Source organism: Drosophila subpulchrella, chromosome 2R, assembly GCF_014743375.2.
Source record: "Drosophila subpulchrella strain 33 F10 #4 breed RU33 chromosome 2R, RU_Dsub_v1.1 Primary Assembly, whole genome shotgun sequence".
In the NCBI taxonomy this organism is placed as follows: Eukaryota; Metazoa; Arthropoda; class Insecta; order Diptera; family Drosophilidae; genus Drosophila; species Drosophila subpulchrella.
Genome location: NC_050611.1, coordinates 806,045 through 825,994, shown reverse-complemented (window position 1 = coordinate 825,994; position 19,950 = coordinate 806,045). Strand labels below are relative to the sequence as shown.

At 42.5% G+C, this 19,950-nt stretch overlaps 5 protein-coding genes across 6 annotated transcripts; 2 read left to right on the top strand and 3 right to left on the bottom strand.

The window, feature by feature from the left end:
• Window positions 1-296: 296 nt before the first annotated feature.
• LOC119550051 lies at window positions 297-2,571 on the top strand. Its single transcript, XM_037858506.1, has 3 exons — window positions 297-845; window positions 1,373-1,556; window positions 1,616-2,571. Exons 1-3 carry the CDS (start codon window positions 773-775, stop codon window positions 2,463-2,465), a joined length of 1,107 nt encoding a protein of 368 aa, XP_037714434.1. The 5' UTR covers window positions 297-772; the 3' UTR covers window positions 2,466-2,571.
• LOC119550052 lies at window positions 2,523-3,643 on the bottom strand. Its single transcript, XM_037858507.1, has 2 exons — window positions 3,280-3,643; window positions 2,523-3,225 (listed from the first exon to the last, which is right to left on the bottom strand). The coding sequence occupies exons 1-2, from the start codon at window positions 3,641-3,643 to the stop codon at window positions 2,582-2,584; spliced, it is 1,008 nt and encodes a 335-aa protein (XP_037714435.1). The 3' UTR covers window positions 2,523-2,581.
• A 202-nt stretch (window positions 3,644-3,845) lies between these two features.
• Window positions 3,846-4,799, bottom strand: LOC119551592 (general odorant-binding protein 67). Its single transcript, XM_037860993.1, has 3 exons — window positions 4,655-4,799; window positions 4,392-4,598; window positions 3,846-4,334 (listed from the first exon to the last, which is right to left on the bottom strand). Exons 1-3 carry the CDS (start codon window positions 4,700-4,702, stop codon window positions 3,951-3,953), a joined length of 639 nt encoding a protein of 212 aa, XP_037716921.1. The 5' UTR covers window positions 4,703-4,799; the 3' UTR covers window positions 3,846-3,950.
• Window positions 4,800-5,078: 279 nt separating this feature from the next.
• Window positions 5,079-6,516, bottom strand: LOC119551591 (epimerase family protein SDR39U1). The gene is made up of 4 exons (XM_037860992.1): window positions 6,387-6,516; window positions 5,882-6,324; window positions 5,589-5,819; window positions 5,079-5,529 (listed from the first exon to the last, which is right to left on the bottom strand). The coding sequence occupies exons 1-4, from the start codon at window positions 6,418-6,420 to the stop codon at window positions 5,332-5,334; spliced, it is 906 nt and encodes a 301-aa protein (XP_037716920.1). The 5' UTR covers window positions 6,421-6,516; the 3' UTR covers window positions 5,079-5,331.
• Window positions 6,517-16,754: 10,238 nt separating this feature from the next.
• On the top strand, window positions 16,755-17,344 carry LOC119551407 (retrotransposon-like protein 1). 2 transcript variants are annotated; one of them, XM_037860745.1, is made up of 2 exons: window positions 16,755-17,088; window positions 17,175-17,344. In XM_037860745.1, exons 1-2 carry the CDS (start codon window positions 16,830-16,832, stop codon window positions 17,291-17,293), a joined length of 378 nt encoding a protein of 125 aa, XP_037716673.1. In that variant the 5' UTR covers window positions 16,755-16,829; the 3' UTR covers window positions 17,294-17,344. The 2 variants fall into 2 exon arrangements, with proteins under 2 accessions (XP_037716673.1, XP_037716672.1); XM_037860744.1 differs by having other exon boundaries at window positions 16,758-17,088; window positions 17,142-17,344.
• Window positions 17,345-19,950: the final 2,606 nt, after the last annotated feature.

Genomic DNA, 19,950 nt, shown 5'->3' with positions numbered 1-19,950 from the left:
TTGCGGGCAGGAGTAAAAAGTGTATAATTTTCCACAAAAATATGTAAAAATCGGAATAATTAAGTTTAGAGATCCCTGAATTTTCTCTCCCTTTGATCTGGAATTATAATTGCTAAGAATAATTACAAATAATAGGTAAAGAGTAACATTTTTTTTGTCTTACGTAAATCCCTAATAACAATCAGAAATCCTCTTTTTATTATATTTATGCTCTTCTGTAACTCGCTTCAGATTTATCGACAGTAGATAAGTGAAATTCCTACTGACAGGCCATTTTATTATAACCTGACGTTTCTACATTCCAGTGGGACCTAATTAATACCTAACTGTTCTTGAACTTCCAGTGCAGCCCGACTAGAACTATTTAGGTTAGACCTTCCAATTGTCCATTCGTTCCAGTGAGGCTGTGGCTGCGGCTAACAGACCTGCGAAGTCAGAGTGCAAAGTGCGCAGATGCTGCACTCCGCCACCCACCACCCACCGAGCCACCCAGCCCCCCAACCACCTCGTTCTAGAGGCCCACTCCTTGGAAACTAATACCACTACTCCTTGGCTAGCCGCAGCTTCCCCATCCTTTCCAGATCTAAGAGCGAGCGAGAGCGGAGCGGAGAGAGCGCGGAGAGAGTAGGCGCACACGAAGTTCTCGACGCCTGGAAGCTGCAGCCCGAAAAATGTCCTGTTAGTACGGGAAAACTATTGACAGGCGAAAGGTCTAAGAATCACTTATAGACTGGCTGAAAAATCAGAATAAACACAACATCGGACAGCCCGAATGGCGCAAGTTCAGCTAAATGGAGGCAATGGCCAAGCGCCGAGCAACGGGAATAATGTCGAGGAGAATGAACGTAAGTCTGCCACTTGGTAAATAAAATCAAAACAGAAATTTGAGCGTTTGCCAGAAAAGTACACAAGTGTTGGTGTGCACAAGCCTAGACGAAGGACATGTGTACGCACATACATAGGGTGTCATGTATCAGGACATAGGTATGTATGTATGTATCATACACGGTGTATGTCAGCAGCAGCTAGCGTCTTTGACATAGCTAGGATGCTTTTTGGCCTGGCGTTGGGTGGTAGCTTTGAAGAGAGAGCGGGAGAGCGAGAAAGAGCAGGTTAATAGCAAGAGAACTAAGAGATTGAAAAGGATGCTGCGAGAGCGCCAGGGTTTCCACCGCTGCCAAGAGCAACAAGTTTAGGTACCTAGTCTATACTAGATATAACTATAGAACCACTATTGGTTCGGTTTAAGTGTTCGATCGTTACTTCATATAGATTTTATAGTTGCTGAAGGTTATTACATTTTCTAGTTAATTAGCTTAAGATATCCATTCGAGTCGATAACATGTCCTTTTATTTAATATAATCCCTTTAGCCTATCAAATAAGTGACGATGACTTGGACGACCTGGATGATGATTGCCTGCTCGAGGAGGCGGAGACCTCGGGAGGGGCCAATAGCATGGGTCGTGGCCCTTACGAGCGGGCCTGGACGACTGAGGCCACAAGGGCTCTGATCCACATACGAGGACCCATGGAAGGAAGCTTCACAGAGGGCAGGTAAGGGTTGTTTGCTCCCAGAACACACCAGATTACTAAAATAGACCGTTCCGTTTCAGACAAAAACGCACAGCCCTTTGGCTGCACTGCACTCGGCAACTCCAACGTTTGGGCTTTCGCTACTCCGCCGCCAAGGTGCAGAAAAAGTGGCACAACATCCTCATCACATACAACAAGAATCTGAGCAAGAAATACGTATCCGGCTATGTCCACTGGGAGTTCTTCGAGGAGATGTTCAAGTACTTGCAGGGGAAGAAGGCCGACTTTGACATGCAGCTGCCACAGCAGTCGTCAAATGTGCCACAGGCTCCACCTGCTGCAAACGGACACAACCCGACCCAAGGACTCCCCCAGCAAACTTTACAGCTGCAACCCACTCCGGTACCCCTAAAACCCGGAACCCCGCAAATGCAGCTGCAAATTCAGCCCCAGGCTGGAGCCAAGGAGGGTCAACCGTATATCACGCCTGTGGACCAGGTCCTGCTGCAGGCCCAGATGAATATGGACAGCAAGTCCAACGACGAGTTCGATGAGGATAGCAACAGCATGTCGGAGATGGTGCGCCAGCCCAAGATGGAGTACGATGGCGACCATGTTCCGGAGGCCGAACGCACCAGCGATAGTAGCCAGCATCTGGAGGCCAATGGCAAGCTCTATGATCTGGCGCGGACCATGGGACCAGCTTCTGGCGTTCCCGACGACATCTGGTGGAAGGACTACTTCGAAAGAAAACTGGAGCTGGAGCGGGAGAAGATGGAGCTGCAGCGGAGCTTGCAACGCGAGCAGGTGCAGATCCAGAAAATGTCGCTGGTTCAGCAGGAGCGCATCGAGCGGATGAAGATCGATGCCATCAACAGTCTGACGGCCACGCTGCAGAAACTCGTGGAGGCCAAGTGCCGCAGGGCCTAGGATAAATCTGTTCCTAATCCCGATCCCTCCCAGTAACTCTCGGTAACTTTAGGCTTCTATTTGTCTGTATCTAGTTGTGTGTGTAAATACAATTTCGGCCAACTAATCAAAAACGTTTACGACTGCCACTCAACTTCGAATATGCTGGCCAGCGAGGTTTGCTTGGTGTGAGGTTTCTCCAGACCATAACTCAGGCTCCAAATATCCGTGGTGAAGATCAGACCCTCCCCTGCATTCAGGCGCATTCGAAGGCTTGGACACACTCCCTTATCGCAGGGGTTCTTGGGTTGCAGGACCACTTCGAAGTGCCCACTTAGTTGCTGCATGAAAACCAACCCGCGAACGTAAATCTCGGCCTGCTTTCGCCTTTGCTGATGGACTGCCAGTAGCCAGCTGGAGTAGTACGGAGCCAGGTGGTAAGGATAGTAGTAGGGACGTTCCAGGAATAGTCGGGAGAACTTTACCGCCTTCTTCTGGCAGTTTCTTAGCTGAAGGTGCCAAGTGTTTGAGGTCTGTCCTTGCCACGAGCGAATCTTGCCAAGAGCCGCCTCTAGATTAAATAGCTTTCTCAGCATGAGACTACTGGAAACATCACAGGGATCACTGGAAATCCACTGAGGAGACTTCTCCTCTATGAGCTCTAGGAGATTGGGGACATCCATTTTCAATCCACTATCTGTTATAATGACTGGTAAACCCCGATCTAGGTACTCCGATTCCACGGTGGAGTAACTGACATTTGAAGCAGTTGCTATGCCCTCTGTGTGGAAATAAGATAATTATATATGGGTAGTCACTGTTAAACTCAACTTACCCAAAGCTTCACATAGAGCACAGTTCTGCCACTGAGTCTCAAGTTTACCCAGTGGAGGTGGAGGCTCCTGGACACTCTCCACTCTTGAAATCAGGCACTTGGCATTGTAGTAGGGTGTCCAATCCCAGAGCGGGAGGATCTGAATGAGCAACAAACGACCGACAGCACTCACCGACCAAGCGAAGGAATCGCTATATAACCAAAGCAGATATATAACCACCAAGGGCAATAGAAAAAAGCACCATTTTATAATCCTAGCCAGGCGAATTCTCCAAATCAAGGGCTGACATATAGTCAGCATTTCCTTCTCAGAAAACTCCTGCCTTCGACAGTCTTCGAAGAATGCTTTCAGCTCCTCCTCCATGTTCCTAACGCTTTCCCAGTCTGAACCTAAGTGAATCGCTTTTAGCCAGAAAACCCAACGGTTTTCCGGCCACGCGCATGCGTGTGATAAGCAATTTCGTGGAGGAAACCTAATTTTCTAACTCATTGCGCGCCCAGACGTGCATCTTGGTGATAAGTGGCACAAAGGACGCTGCTATCAGTGAACTGAAAGTGAAACCATATTGAGCTTTAAATGTTTATTGGGGTAAATTGAAAAATATTAAATGTTCTGCTTGCGGAGGTATATCTATTGCGGGCTTTCAGACAAAGAGGTTTTCTTGGGTGCTTTACACATCTTCGGTGGATGGAGGAGGACCACGTGGGGGCTTGCACTTGGTAAAGAACTCTTTTATATCGGTGCACTCTTGCGAATCATTTCGAATCGAGTCCGGGCAGTTCTTCATAAGATTACGGAACACACAGCCCATGAGATGACCGGCGTCATGAGGGCAGATAGGCATTCCGGGTGGCGGTGAGGGACGCGGACGAGCAGGCAAGTTGGCCTCGAACTCTACCACCTTGGTGGCACAGGTGGTGAAGGCCTGCGTGGCCACGGTCTGCAGGTCGGAGCTGTCCTTGAACACCACCTGCAGATAGCTTTCCAGCTTGTCCTGATCCAAATTCCGATTCTGGTAGATGCCAGTTTCGTTGAAGACACAGGAGAAGAAGCACTGAAAGGGGATAGTCCAAGCTATTGTGGTTCAAAACACTTTTGCTGGGGTACTCACCGGTGGTGGGTGAGGATGGTGGTGGCGACGCTTGCTCTCGAAGGAGCCACTGGCCTCCCCATCCGTTGGTGGCGGCGGGGTCACGTCAAACTTGATGCACTTCTCCTTCAACTCGGCGGTTACGAAATCCGGCATGGGACAGCAGGTTTTGGGACTCACAAACGGTGGTCGCTTGCTGCAGTCCACGTCAGCAAAAGCGGCTGCATTCTGTTAATAGATTAGTCATAACCGTGCTAAAATCGCGTGATATCAAGTGATCATACCAGGCAGAACCCTACAACGAGTAGTAATAGTTGCGATTTCGAAAGCATTTTCGGTTGGCGGCTCAATGTGGAACTGATACTCCCACCGACCTGGGCCCTCAATTTATAGAACACACCGAACGGTCAAAAAATTCAGTCATTGATATATGATTATAATTATGTGGGTATATATATAACGTAATCACGTTGTGTGCAAGTCAATTATCTTTTTTTTGCCCACTCATTTTAGTTTGGTTGCAATTATTCCAATTGGCCAGCATCCCAGCAAAGGGCCTGCTGTATCGGACTTATCTTTTCATCTACCTTTCGCACTAGCTTGTAATTCTTTGGATGTTATCTCCAATATACTCGGTGTTATTTAACTTACAATACAATATTACAGCTTGTTTCCACACAATATTCCCTTCAGACAGAATAAATTAAATAATTTGGACACGTTTTTATAAATCGAATTAAGCCAATAATTACATTTAATGTGACACTAAAAAATTGTGAAATACTGGTGGACATGACTTATGGGTAAACAAATTAAATGGGTCTATTTTCGGGGTGTGATTCGTTAAACCCCCGTCTCGCAGAAATTCGTTTTAATTTGCGCTTGGTACTACCATCTATTTAATGTACAGGCAACTTTTAACCAAATGAGAGGTTTAGCCAGCATTTAATGTCGACTCAGTTCATCCTTTGAGGGTCAGTTGCGTCACGGCCTCTTTAACGGTGGGATATTGAAACTTAAAGCCAGAGGAGAGGGCTTTTTGGGGCTGCACTTTGGCTCCACTCAAAACCAGGGCAGCCCGCTCCTTTCCAAAGACTGCAAGGACCACAAATTCGGGAACGCTGAACAGGCAAGGACGATGGAGGGCTTTGGCAAAGGCCTGGCAAAAGAGGAAGTTATTATAATCAGGTTTTTTGATAAGAAGGCGGGCTTTCCAACCTTGCTGAACTCCAAATTGGTAGCTATTTCAGGGGCCACCGCATTGACCACTCCCGGCAGTGGCTTTTCTATGATGTACTGAATCAGACTGCACAGGTCGTGAAGATGTATCCAGGGCATTGTCTGCTTGCCACTGCCCAAGGGACCTCCTACTCCCAGCTTAAAGGGCAGCCACATGGACTGAATCATTCCACCGCCATGTCCCACAACAGCACCACATCTGAGGATGGTCTGAAAGTAATTGGGTGGTTCTACTAATGTTTGTTTCTAGCGATTGTCTAGGGGTAACTTACGGACTTCCAATCCTGCTCGCCGCCAGTGTGGACAGCCTCCTCCCAGGCGAGGCACAGTCGGGACATGTAGTCGAATCCCTGCACCTTGTCCTCCTCGGTGTAAACCTTGGACTCCGAAGGCGAGTAGTGACTAACACCGCAGAGATTCACAAAGGAGGTGACCTGGGGAGCCGCTTTAATAGCCTGAGCCAAAGTTTTGGAGGAGTTGATGCGGGAGTTCCACACATTTTGCTGGAATCCTGGGGTCCAGCGCCTCGTCGGATCCAGGACGTTCTGACCAGTGGCATTAACCACGGCGTTCACGGACCCGGGAATTCCATTCTTCTCCAGCTCGTGCCAGGTGATGCGTTTTGAACCGGGCATCCGGGAGATGACCGTCACATCGTAGCCCTTTTTGGTCAAATGTTTGGCCAGATTGCGGCCGATGAAGCCGGTGCCGCCGCCTGAGCGAGAATTCTGGTTAGTTCGGCTGGCCAGAGACCGTGGTTTCCTCCCTTGAACGTACCTATTAGGGCGTGCCTCGACATTTTCGGAATCATAAAATGCTAAACCAAACCTTCGCGGATCTTTGCAAATTACGACACTCCGCAGAGCGTAATGTAAACAAAACACAGCTGTTTTTGCACAAGGTTACCAGACCTCAGCGTTTGTATGGAAAGTTGATGCCATCTTTTCAGAAATTTTAAGACGTGGGCGCTAAAATTTAATTTTAATACTGTTTTAGAACATTATTATTTATTATTTATTATTTATTTGTATAAAGTTCGCATAGTATACCTGTAAACTTATAACCCATCTAACAACTAGGCACAATAACTGCACAGGCCATCAGCTAGTCCGTGGTGTTTGTGGATATTTAAAGTGCACCTTTTCATACTCGAAGAAAGGGCAATATTTGCGTGATACAAGAAAACAAGAAAAGCTAAAGAAAAGTACCTGGACTAGCAGATACCCGGTACTCTTTTTTTAAATTTCAAATTTAAAAAAATTTTACCGAATCTCTTCCCTTTAGCATTTTAGCGCGTCGCACACCACCATTACCGGCACCTAGCGGTCGGTAGCGATACTACGGACCATTCCAAACCCTGTTTTAGTACGACTCTCAGCATTTAGATAAGTATTAATCAACAAAATCAATTTCAATTTACACTGAAACAAAATCTTCAAAGATGTGGGACCCAGACAGACTTCTTACGAACTCCTAGAACCTGAATGCTAATCCCAAGAATAATGATTTGCAAAAATTGGCAAAGGTAAGGATTTATAGTGTTTTGAGGTTAATAATTAATTGTAATCAAATATACAATTATTTAAAAATGAAATGACGCCATAATCAATATTATATTTCAATGAAAATAATAGAACCAGCTTTCCCGTAGGTAGGAAAATTTTAACACCATTCACACAATGGAAATAATTCCAAAAAATTCCCATTATTTTCAGTTCCGCAGATTTAACACCAAATAAACTAAAACTATTTTTTTCCCCATTGTTCCTTTGACCTGTGCCCCTTATATTCATTACCCCATTTCACCAATTGGCTTTGCTCCTTCGCAATATTACCCATTTGTCCCCTTGCCAAGTTCCTAGTCAATATTGGCCTAAAATGTGGGAAATTTATTGCATAGATTTTAGGTAATTGGCTGATTTTTTAAAAAATATTTGAACTTACAAAAGCATTTTGCCATGAAAGAAGTGGGTATTCAAAGTTCGAGTCCTTTCCAAAACAGCAAATCTAATATCTTTTTTAATACGATATTATATTTAAAATTGTTAAGGAAATATTAAATATGTACCAGTTTTGGTATTTTATTTTCTCTGTGTAGTTAAGACACCATTTAAATTTCAAGTAAATTAATTTCCAATTTAAAAATAATCCTCAATATGTCCTTATACTTAAAGTAGCGTTTAATGTTGTAATGCATATTCTATAAGTTGAAAATGTAGAATAATGGAATACAGTAGACAATAAATTTATACTTTAGTTCTGAGTTTTAATTGAACAAATTTAGTTGTTTGACTTCTACTTCACAAAAAGTAATTGTTCTTTTAGCTATCGGCTGTAGAAAAGAAACAAATAACGATATAATGTCAACAAATAAAAACAAAAAGTTTAATTTTCATACCCTACAAAATTTTTGTCACAATACCCTACAAGGTACTGTTGGAAATATAACTTTTAAAAGGCGCAAAAAAATAAAAAAAAATAAAACACATAGTACCAAGAACTGTTGCTAAATATCTTATTAATACGTGTATACATTTATCTGACTTTGTTTTCCACAAATCTTTGCTCTGGCACTGCAGAAACACATATAAATTGAATAGGTCTTTTAATTTTGCTGCACTTTTTTAGTCAAAATTATCTGACAAACAAATTATGCAAATTCTTAATAATATTATTGTTAATACATTGTTGGCACGATAGGAAAAATCGGCTACAATTATTTGACATTTTTGACGTGACGTCACATGTGAAATGGGACGAGTTCGTCACCTTATCTTACTCGTCACTCTACCCTATACCTTTGGTCATGCCTCTCTTTTTATTGCCGTCACGTGTAGAGTAAAAGGGTATATTTAATTCGTCGGAAAGAATGTAACAATTCCCGTAATGTATATTATTCTTAACCTATAAAGTATATTTATTCTTAACCAGGGTCACTAGCAGAGTCGATCCTGCCACGTCCGTCTGTCTTTATAAAAAATAGGAAGTTGGTATTAAGCATGCATATTCCAGAGATTCTTGCGCAACGCAAATTTATTTGATCTGATCTACTACGCCCACAAGCTGCATGAAACACATTTTCAAAGATTTCGATTTAAAATACATTTTATTTTATTTTACTTAAACACGTTAACATCGATGTTTTAACCTCTAATAGAAGGTTTTTATATCTTCTGGCGGTGGTTTAGATAGTTACTATAAAATTTTCTTTAGGGGGTATATACACTTATACCCGCTAAAAATAGGATTTTTATAATTTTCTTGTGGGCTACAGTTTTTTTAACCTATCGTTTTTTATCCTATCGTTCGGACGAAAGATATTGCATTTTATAGCTAACTACCTCTGGGTACAGAAACAGGAACCTTGAAACCTTGAAAGCGATTATCTCGGAACGGAGTTTTCCGAAAAATGGTTTTGTGGCTGACACGATTCCCGATCGTTTTCGTTTTTTTTTTTTGCTACTTATCAAAAAAAAGATTATCTTGTCGCTGAACGAAGGATCATCGAAGGAGCTGTAATTGAAATTTTTTTAATTCTTCGTTCAGCGACAAGATAATTGATTAAACTAACTAAATGTTTTTACATTTTCGAATTCAGATACACCGATTTCAAGCCACTTGAAATCGAAAGGGGTATTTTAACTATAGCTTTTCATATGCTCCGAAACAGCCCACAAATTTTCTTCTTCAACCAGCTTGGGTTATTTAAAAACGGACTTGAGTGATTTACTATCGTAAATGTTCAATGACCATCGGGTCGCCGTCTGGAGTGCTGTCAGTGTCACTCCCGCACAGCATTTAGAGTGCCCCGATAAGCGAAATAAAGGGCAGACTTAAACTTAAATTGCAATACGCTTATCACTTTAAGTCGAGCGTTGAAAGGAGCAGGCACCAAGACCCCAATAAAAGTGCAAATTTCGCATAAAACGCCTTTAGCCAAGTATGATACAAGTGGCTATGACGCTTTCACTCCACAGGCGGACTTGTATGTATACAGCTTTATAAAGAGACAGACGTCGGGCAGACGCATGGGGCCAAGTTAATGGCCAAGTTCAAGTGCAGCAGACGACATAACGTCATATCCTTCGGTTCGCTGCGTGGTGTTTTGTTTTCGTGGCAAGTCATTGGAAACTCATTTGCATACACAGTGCCGGCTTGCATTAACCGACCACCACTTTCTCCTCCCGCCTCCTCCCCCACCAAAGTGGGCGTGGCTGCCTTTTTGGGTAAAGAATTTGCATTAAGCACTGCAATTATTGCGCTTCATTGAGTGAGAAAGGCGTAGTGATGGTGAAGTAAAAAGGATCTGGGACCATAATTACGAAGTCTGCCGCTTTTATCTAGTCCTGCCATCAGGCAGTAATCACGTACCGCCAGTTGAATTACGACCAGCGAGCGTGCATAATAGTTTGAGGGGGAAAACAAAATATTGGGTTGACATTACTATCTGCATATTTAAATGTGTGATTTTTTTATATTAATAGTAGGGCTTTTTTATATTTATTAATTTAAAACTTGTTCGAAAATGTAAAATTATAATCCAAAAAAATATTAATTTAAATGAGTAGTATAGTTTTTTGTTTAAGGGTTATTAAATAACAATCAGTCTGGTTCAAAAAGTTATTATAAAGGATCATTATGTTGATCCCAGATCTTACCATTAGAACAAAAAATACCATATTCGATTAAATGTTGTTTCTGATAAAAAGTATTTATCCTAAAATGTTTTATATACCAATTCTTATATTTTCTTATAAATGGTTGTTATGTTTCCTCTGCGTGTTCCAATGACACCCATCATCGATACTTGAACGTGGGTTGATGGGCGCCGCCAATAGAACTTTAATATCCGCAGCGCTCTTGCTTGTGACACTTGTCACTGATAAAAACAGGAGTGGAGCGTAGTGGAAAAACTTTCTAGACAAAAGGAAAATATGGAAACGATGATGGAAAGGATCTGCAGAAAAAGTTGTCTCGTGTCTCGCTGTTTGAGTTGCACTTCCGGTGCAAATGTAGATACACAGATACGGATACTCAGCTTGTATCTTTTGCACACTGTCGGTTTGGGGGACAAACTTCTTTGTTTGTTTTATTGACAAACAGACAAACAGACAGAGCGACGGAGCCGCAACAAAGTTGCAAAGTCAATGGCACAGCATGGACGAAAATCGGAATATGCATCCAATATGCACCCATCTACATCCACCCACCGGAGTGATTTGTGAAACATGTGGGTGGCGCTGGCATGGATTGGATGCCACATCTCACTGGCCATTGACACACCACAACACACTCCCTGACAGTTTTATGTGCGGTCTGTGTCGCTTTTTGCCGCCTTGCGGCTTGGATTGTCTGGCGGGGATCGGGGACTGCGGATCGGGACTCGGAATGATGAGCGGGATCGGGGATTAGCCGGGTCTGACAGTTGGTCACCTCGGTGGCACAGCATAAAACTTAATTCTGTCATAATTGCGATGCAGCTAACAAGTTTTGCAACCCAAACTCGACTTTGTGCACAGAAAAAGATAGGTTTACTTGGTATAAAATGCTGGTTTAAATAAATGATTATTTGGCTTACTTAAATACAATAACTAAATTTTAGGTAAAGCTATTATAAAATTTATATTGGTATGCACATTTCTTTCATACCATTTAAAATAAATCATCATGTCCTTTTAAAAAAAATAAAACAAAGGGTTTTAGGACATTAATGTCTTGTATTCATTTACTTATCAGTTTGGAAGCATTTGGAGATCAGTTTTTCTAACAAAGGGGTAAGATTTCATAGGAAATAAATATATTTTACCCTCTATTTTAAAATTACCTGTAGAAATAAATTGAAAGTAATATTCTAAAATATTGTTCAGTGCATGGATAAACCAAACCGTAACTTATGCAACTTGCAGGCAGATGGTTTTTCGGTTTTTAAATAATTGAAAAGCCCAGAATGCAGCAAAGTTCAGGGTTCAAACTTTTCCCAAGCCGGCCAGAGACAAACTATGTGGAAAGTTCCGTTGATTGCTCTTGACGTTAATTGAAATCTGGCCATGCCAGGCCAACTAATTGGCATTGGCCAAGGTGTTGCAATGCTGTGGCTATCTCCATTACATTACTTGGCCCTCTCACCCCATCAAATTGGCCATAATTGAATTTGTAGTTCTGAGGACCTCTGAACTACCAAGTTTTTGCGACGTTTCGGAGCTCTTTTTGCGCCTTGTTTAAAGGAAAGTTCAAAAGCATCATAAACAATCTGTGGAGCGCACATATCGCGCAGACAATTTGTCTGCCATGAAATATAAAACTGGGTCAGACTAAATGGCGGCGCCGCCGAAAGATTGCCGCAGACAGCGTCTTGGTGGTCGCAAATCCTCATCCTCCAATCCCATCCAATTCACCCATTCCATTCGAGAGTTTGTGACGCATCTTCCCTCGATTTTTGTCACGAGGTAAGGCGAGAAGTCAGCGATGTGGGTCAAAAGTCATGGAGCGCCAGTTTGGCCCATCAATTTTAACAACTTTGCGAGAATCACGGTTGATGATTTTGTTTTTTTAAAGGAAATGTCTTCCCCTTTTCCGATAACGTTGCCCCATAACCCGCTATAATTAGCTGCTTCAGGAACTTAAATTCTTCAAAGGCACTATTTTGTCAAGCGGATGCTGCCTAAAAGGATCTGCTCTTTGCGTTTCTGACAGTTGGGATCTCCCGGCCAGCAGATCAAAGGGAAGCTGCTGGAAAATCGAAATTAGATTGGACTCGGCGTGGCCGACGTTTTCTCTACATTATGAATAATGCAACTGGACGGAACGGTCGCATATCAATTAATGGAAAAGCGAATGACGATGCCGGCTACTTGGCACTCACCCACTTTCCCGGCACGGCACTGAAAAACTCGTTATCCACCAATATCGCTGATAGCCACAAACGGTGAATGGCTAAGATCGAAACTCGGAGACTGAAACAAAGTGCACCTGCAACGCTGAAAGACAAGCCGGCGGCACTGCGGCTTCGACTTCGGTATGTGTGTATAAAATGATTGCGATGTGCGGCCAGTGGGTCCACTTTTACTGCCCCAGACTCACCTGTTTGAGCTTTGGCAAAGGTCCCCAGTCCTCGCTCCCAATTTCAGGTGACTATTTCGAGAAGACAGGCCATGCACCACTCATCAATCAAAGGAAGTCGAAAGGGCAAGTCAGGGCAGGAATGCCTTATTGCAGCTCTGTTAAATTGTCGCCAAACTTGTACATAACTGCACGGTAAGAAATCATTTAATAAATTATAAAATATAGGTATATAACTCAATGTAGTTGTGTTAAAAATAATTGCATTAGCAACGCATTTACGTAGGATTTGTGTGTCGGATTTTATGTGGAAATGCCTTTAAGATTCGATTTCCGCGAGCCTTGGCAGGTTACAAATTATTAGGAAACCATATTTGGATTAGGTCTAAAATTACCAAGAAATTAAGATGGAACTAAATTATTTCAGATACAATTTTTCATTTGTTATTTGTACAAATATTTGCCAACTATGTTTTCTAAAACAACTCACGAACTATAAAAACATTAACAAATTCTAAAAATATAATGCAAAAGAGGCTTGGTAGATTTTATATGAAACTTTTACGTTCAAAAAAATATCTTTCCGTGCAGCAGCTGTTTTCTACGAAATCCTTGTAAATTACTTTAATTATTTTGGCATTTTTACAGCATATTCAAGTGACAAACCGGCCAATTTCCAACGACAAGGGCAGGTGGACTGGAATAATTCACACCTGCAACCGGCCTACGTGCAATTATTGACGTTCAGTTCTGTAATAAAATATAAGCCCAGCCCGGCGACCTAAAATTAATTAGGCTTTTAATATTTATGCTTTTTATGTTTTGCATTTGGTGGCGACAGGTCGCCAAGGACGCGAGTGACAGGGGACCCAGGACTAAGGACTTTGTCCCAGGACCCGCGTTCGTGTATGCGGGCAATTAATAAGCCAGAAATGCGACCGTTAATTCAAGGAGTCGGACGCGCTGTCCTGCGAAAGGGTGCAAGATAAGTATCTATTATAAATATTCATACTATATGTTGGCGGCAAGCACAGACGACATTAAACCGTGTCCGACAAGTCCGACTGTTCCATTCCCATCCCATTTCCAGAAGGGAATGTCCGCTGCTCGGTTTACTGAAGGAGCTGCAGCCTTTCAACCGATTCCACTTTCCATCTCGTCGGGTCCCCAGGCATTGCTTCATTCATAGGCCCAAGCTATTCTTCAACTATATCAAACTGGACAGCAGAAATGGGGCTTTTCATTTGCTTCTGAGGTTACCCAAATCCTGGGGCTCAGAAGAGAAATTTATCAGATTGCTAACTATCAAAGCGTGTCTTTCTATATGTTTTGTAGTTTACATTTAGAACATCTAAACATAAATGCTTTTATAAATCGTTTATTGTAAAGTGTATAATATTATTTTTCAAACTTCCAGTCGTTGAGATCAGAACGTAATTGAGTGCTCCAATTCATTAAATCTTATTTCTTTGAAACTTAAAAAGCATACTTCTATTGTTCTTTTATTGTTGGCAGAACCATATGCGATTAATATCATAAGTATTTTAAGGAATCATACATATATCAATAGTTCGCATAACACCTATGACTCTGGACGGGAGTTTACGTACTGACGAAGAGCACCCGGAGTGTGCGAAGGCGTCTTCTATGTATAGCCGCAGAATTGAAAATCTGATGTGATAGTCCGGTGGTAACGAGCGATACACCAATCAAAAGGTATCGCAAAAACTCAAAGAGCAGTGATTGACCCACCCTAAATGGTAGTTTATGATCAAAGCACTAAGTTCTTAATATGGTAAATCAACTAACCAAATAAGCTTCTTGCTATCTAGGTGATCTCAGCGTCCATACAGACAGATAGACAGACGGACACGGCTAGTGCTTCTGATCAAAAATTTATATACTTTATAAGGTCGGAAACGTTTTCTTCTACCTGTTACTTATTTTCCGACGAATCTAGTATACCCTTTTACTCTACGACTTACTGGTATAAAAAAAGGGTCCGGTTGGTAGAAAATATGTTAGCCTCAAAACTATGTTTTTGTGCCGAATTGGGCTGCTACTTTCACTCGCCTTGGTTCGGCTATCGATGCACAACAATCGCTGTAATCGACGTTGAAGCAATGAAATTAGCGAACCGCAAACAAGACTTCAAATTACCCGCCATCCCGAATCAGATATTCGCACCAGGCTGACAGATCTCTGGGGAAGCGGGGAGGTGCTAAGAAATATATGTACAAGCTATGGATCGTATCGATTGCAATCGACGGCCGTTCACAATGGATCGGATCAGCCAGTAAATCAGGAAGGAAAGAAAGAGACTGGGCTGGGAGATTTCAAAAGGTAGGAAAGAAAGAGCAACTGCACCGAGGCAAACATCCGCATCTGCATCTCCATCTTCGCATGGCACACTTCCAACTGTGGCGCATAATTAAAATGCAACATAAATAAACATAAACATACATAAAGCTGTGATAAATTGGCCAGCGGCGCAGCGGAAATGTGCGTTAATCCAATTAAATGGGCAATTTGCATGGCTGAATTGCGAAAATGTTGTTCATTAAAATGGCCAATACTTGGCATCAAATTCAATTTAAGCGGTGCAGCTGCAGTTTTGGCAAAGGACTCTAGTTCAGTCGGGTCGAGGGTCAACTCCGGATTTGGGACAATGTCCTGCCACCAACTTATCGTCTAGTCTCCGTCTCTGTTACTGGCCATTATGTTTGTTTTGGCCGACACTCCGGCTCTTTGTTTGGGTTGTTTGGGCCTCAGGCGGTTTTCTTGTCACAGTGGTTACTGCGTCTTTCTGGATACAGAGAAGAAAATCAGATCACAATTTTAAAATTCACAGAATAAAATATTGCAAATTTTTACAGAAGTTGCTCAGCAATTTTGCTTAAGTATCAATGGTTCCTATCCTATTTATCATAGAACATAGAAGGCTATACTATAAATTTACATTATTTGTTTGTTTTTTTGTCTGCACCATGTAAACATCCATTGAGCAGCGATTTGAACAAATCAAAGTCAGCAGCAGACAGAAGTGGGACTCCATGCCACATCCATGCCCCCGATGCGAGTGGCACGTGCCGGATGGATGATAACACGGGCACAGGGGCCGAGTCCTTGCAAGTAAACTGCAGCGTAATGGGGCCCATTGTACAGTGCAAACACTGTTTAGACAGACGCCAGCCACCCTGGGGAATGTCGTACGTACTTCTGGCGGGGCAGGGTGGGGGCGAACGCGACCCCTCTGAAAAGTTTAACTTGTTCAATTTGCATGAGTCGCGGTCCCAAGTATAAACGATACTTTGCCCGAAAACTTTGTCCATAAAGCAGCCACGAAAAGAGACAGAACACATGGACGGAGGGGAGTAATGAGCACGCGTCCCTTTGTCACCATCACGACACATATTCCATGTCCAAGTCCTTTGGCTGTTAAGCCGCCACCAAAGCAAAGGGACACGTGCGCCAAAAGCAGGGAGGTAGTGAAGAAATAATCATAGGGTTACAAAGGCCCCGAAAGTCTGTTAAAAAATATTAAGCTTCTAAATTATTAAAAGAAATCATACTTTTCATACTAAACATTCTGTGTTGAATCAGGATCTTCATTCATCCCCAAGTTCTCTTGATAACCCCCCTTTAGATAACTCGTGACATCACCACTGTAAAGAATGCTGCTTGGGCTGGTGAGGTGATTTTCTTCCCTTGGGGTGGAGAACGCCTGCTGATGGATTGTTTACAAGAAGCCGAGTCCTTTGAAAACGCTTTCTAATGGCCGGCTTCCAGTTTTTGCAGGGCTTCTTTCGTTGACCTTGGCTGCAACCCTGGTAGTGCCTGAAAATTTGCATATTACGCATTCGTTTTGAAGATGGCAACCCTCCTGCGGTGACAATTAATTTCGTACAGCTCATTAGGCGAGAAACTTTCGACGAGGGTGGCTCAATATTAGGGATTTAGAACCTGTCATTCCAGGACTCCCATTCCAGTCTATAAAAGTTAGTATCTTGGGTCCCTTCTGTTTTGGTGTATTCTATTAGCGAGGTGGTAAGGTCAATTAGGCAATATCAAGCTGGCAAGGCTGTACCTCAACGTAAAATACAGCTCTGTGGGTGACAAGAGGAAAAAAACACATTGTAAACTTAATAATTCTGGGAAAATATGGAACAAGTTATCCGGAAATCCATTAAGAGGGAGAGCCCCAGCGAAGAGGAGTTCTTGGAGGAGGACCCAGCGGAACTAGAGGTGGAAAAGCCAGAGCACAGCGGCAGTTCCAATGGGGAGAGCGACGAGGAAGGTCAGCAGGATCAAAAGAAAGTGGACTCCATCATCGCCGAGATGGACGAGGAGAAGGACAAGGAGCAGGAGGCGGCAGGAGGGCAGGATAAGGAGAGCGAGGAGGACTTTCGCAGGATGTATGGTGAGTGCTTTGCCGAGGTGTTGGCTCCGTAAATATCCTGAAACTTCTTCCAGAACTGAGTCTTCTCTCGCCGGCTGCCATGGCAGCCCATATCCAGCGCCTGGAGAAGGAGCTCTACGAGCTGAGCCAACGCGAGGCCAGGGAACTCAACCGCAGCAAGCACCTGCGCATCTTCGGCAACTCCCGGCGTCGCTCCAACAAGTAAACAAGTGGCAAATCTGCTTACACTGCGTTGACTTTGATGGTATCAAATAAAGGGTCGTCAACGAAAGTGACTCCATCTTAATTCCGTTTCCAGTGGCAAACTCGCATAGCTCCACATGGCCCAAGTGGCCAGATGGGCGACAGTCGGAGGCAAAGTCCCATGAAAGCCGCTTACAGGGCTTAATTTCTGGAAATGGACATGCCATCGACATTCTCCCCCGACTTTGGCTCCATCTAAAGCCAAATACAGTGGTACTCCTTCAACTTGGGATTGCAGTAACTTTGCCATTTTTGGAACAGTCTATCAGATAAAATATTTTATAGAAGTTTCTCCATTTATGTTGATATTTATTTATTTGAACAGATTTTCAAATTTGTAGAAATATGATTGTACTACATATTATTGTACAACGAATGTTTTAAAGCAATAGCGATAGCGATAGATCATTGTAATATGTAGATATATTTTTCTATTCGTAACTATCTTAACTATCTTTTTTAATTTATCAGTATCATTTTAATAGGTAGATATATTTTTTAAGCACTTAGTAAAATCTTAAAATATAAATTTATCACGAAATTTGGAACCCAAAAGATAGATTTATTAAGATACAGTATTTAAGTCGAATCATATGGCTTTGATGACTAAGTTCGTGCCCTAGTATTTGCCCTGTACTCACTAGGAAGTGCACATCGCATATATGAAGGTGGGGACAGTGCGTCTGGGATTGGGCATTAATCGTGCATTAGAGTCTAGAGTTTAGATGGCCGGAGCCGTGGCATCCGCTCCGATGGGCTTCCTGTGCGCTTAGTGGCCTCTCCCACCGACCTTCCTGCCTCGCAGTTCGCGGTTCGGGGGATTTTGTGGGGTAACTCGATTCAAAGCAAATAGTAGCCAGTTTATCACATGGATTTGTGCTAATTTTTCCATTTCCTCGCTCGCCTGGGGAGTTGTGAACCCGATCCGAGCTGGAGTTGGGAGTTGCCGGCTCTCGAGTTTCCAGAGTTCCTAAGTTGATTAAATGGAACGCGATTTGATTCGATTTTCAATTATACGAGTGCCGAAACACCGAGTGGCTTAAATCCATTATGCTAAACAAATACATCTCCTGTTTTCCAGTTGCTACTGCGTGTCAGTTATCAGTGGCAAGGAAAAAAGGGAAAGCCATGGAAATCAGGAGGAGTTGGGCAAAGCTTTTTGATGCCCGTCCAAACAACTTCCTGGCACATCCTTTTGACTGTCTGGCTGTCGGTCTGTCTGTCGGTCTGTCGGATGATGGTGATGCAGTCGAGTTCTCCTGCCCCCAAAAGATGTGTTGTTGTTGCTGTCGCTTTCGGTGGTTGCGGGTGCAAATGTTTATCGGCTTCAAAGGGATTCCCCGCCTGCCCGTCCGTCAGTTTGGGCGATTTGGGGTTTGTCACAACACGGCATTACCCAGACTCCATCGAAAACGACATTTGAATGCAACATGTGTCCAGGATTCGGGCTTTGTTAATTTCCAACCCCGAGGTCTTAAGGGTGGAACGCCCCCCGACTAATAGAATATGCTCATTATGGGATTCCGAGCTGAGTGGGTTTCAGTGTTCCGCGCATAACTCAAACTAAATTATTATAAATGAATTCATAATCTCCTCCACATCATAGCTATTTTTCGGGATGAAGGGGTGGATTCCAGTCCGTACTTCTCCCCCAAAAATGTCAAATATTCAAATACGAGCGAAAGGATTCGCCATTTATTGAAGTGCCTGCACTGATTGAATTTACTGCGCAGTTAACGCGGGGGATAAGGGCTCACTCCCCTTTCAAAAACTATAAATTGGTTTAGTATTTGCAAGGCATTCAAATGGTTGACATTTTAAAAAATCCATTTGTTAGTTACAACCTATATTGATTCGGCTCGGAGCCATTTATGGAATTTAATCCCTTGAACATTAAATAAAAATTACAAATTCATATGTTTTTTTGTAGAAAGGAATAATTTAATTTCAATTTAGCCAATATCAAAGGAAATTCCGATAAAAGGTCGCTTTGTATAAATACATACACTCAGGGAAAAACACCGTGCTAAAAACAAGTACAAACAGCCTTGATTTAAGAAAAATTGCATGCTTAACATTTAAGAACGTTCGTGCTCAAAAAATTCTCATATTGAGCACATTTTGGAGTTTTTATGTCTGCCAACTCTAATAATTCCCAACTGTTTATTCTGAAAGTACTCAGTATATAAGGCGCATAAATTAGGTAGTGTTAATGCCCGTGAGCGGCAAGTCGTAAGTAAACTTAAAATATTAATATTATTTATATATATCTCGTTTATTTCGTTTCAGTTTCCAATACTTATTTCTCTTACTAGCATAAAATAAAAACTCATTTTAGTTTCATAATATTTATATATTGATTTAAGAATTATTCGTCCTTAAATCATGCCTGCAAATTTCTTACTTTATTATTAAATCGTTCTTGTTTTTAGTCCAAATATGACTTGATTTAAGAATTATTCATACTTGATTTAAGACCGAAAGGTTCTTAAATCTAGTATTTTCGGTCTTGAAAATTCGTGCTCAAAAGTAGTATTTTGTTCTCGCGTTCTGTATTTTCCATGCTTGGCGAAGTTTTGACACCGAAAATACTAGGTTCAAGCACGAAATACTTGATTT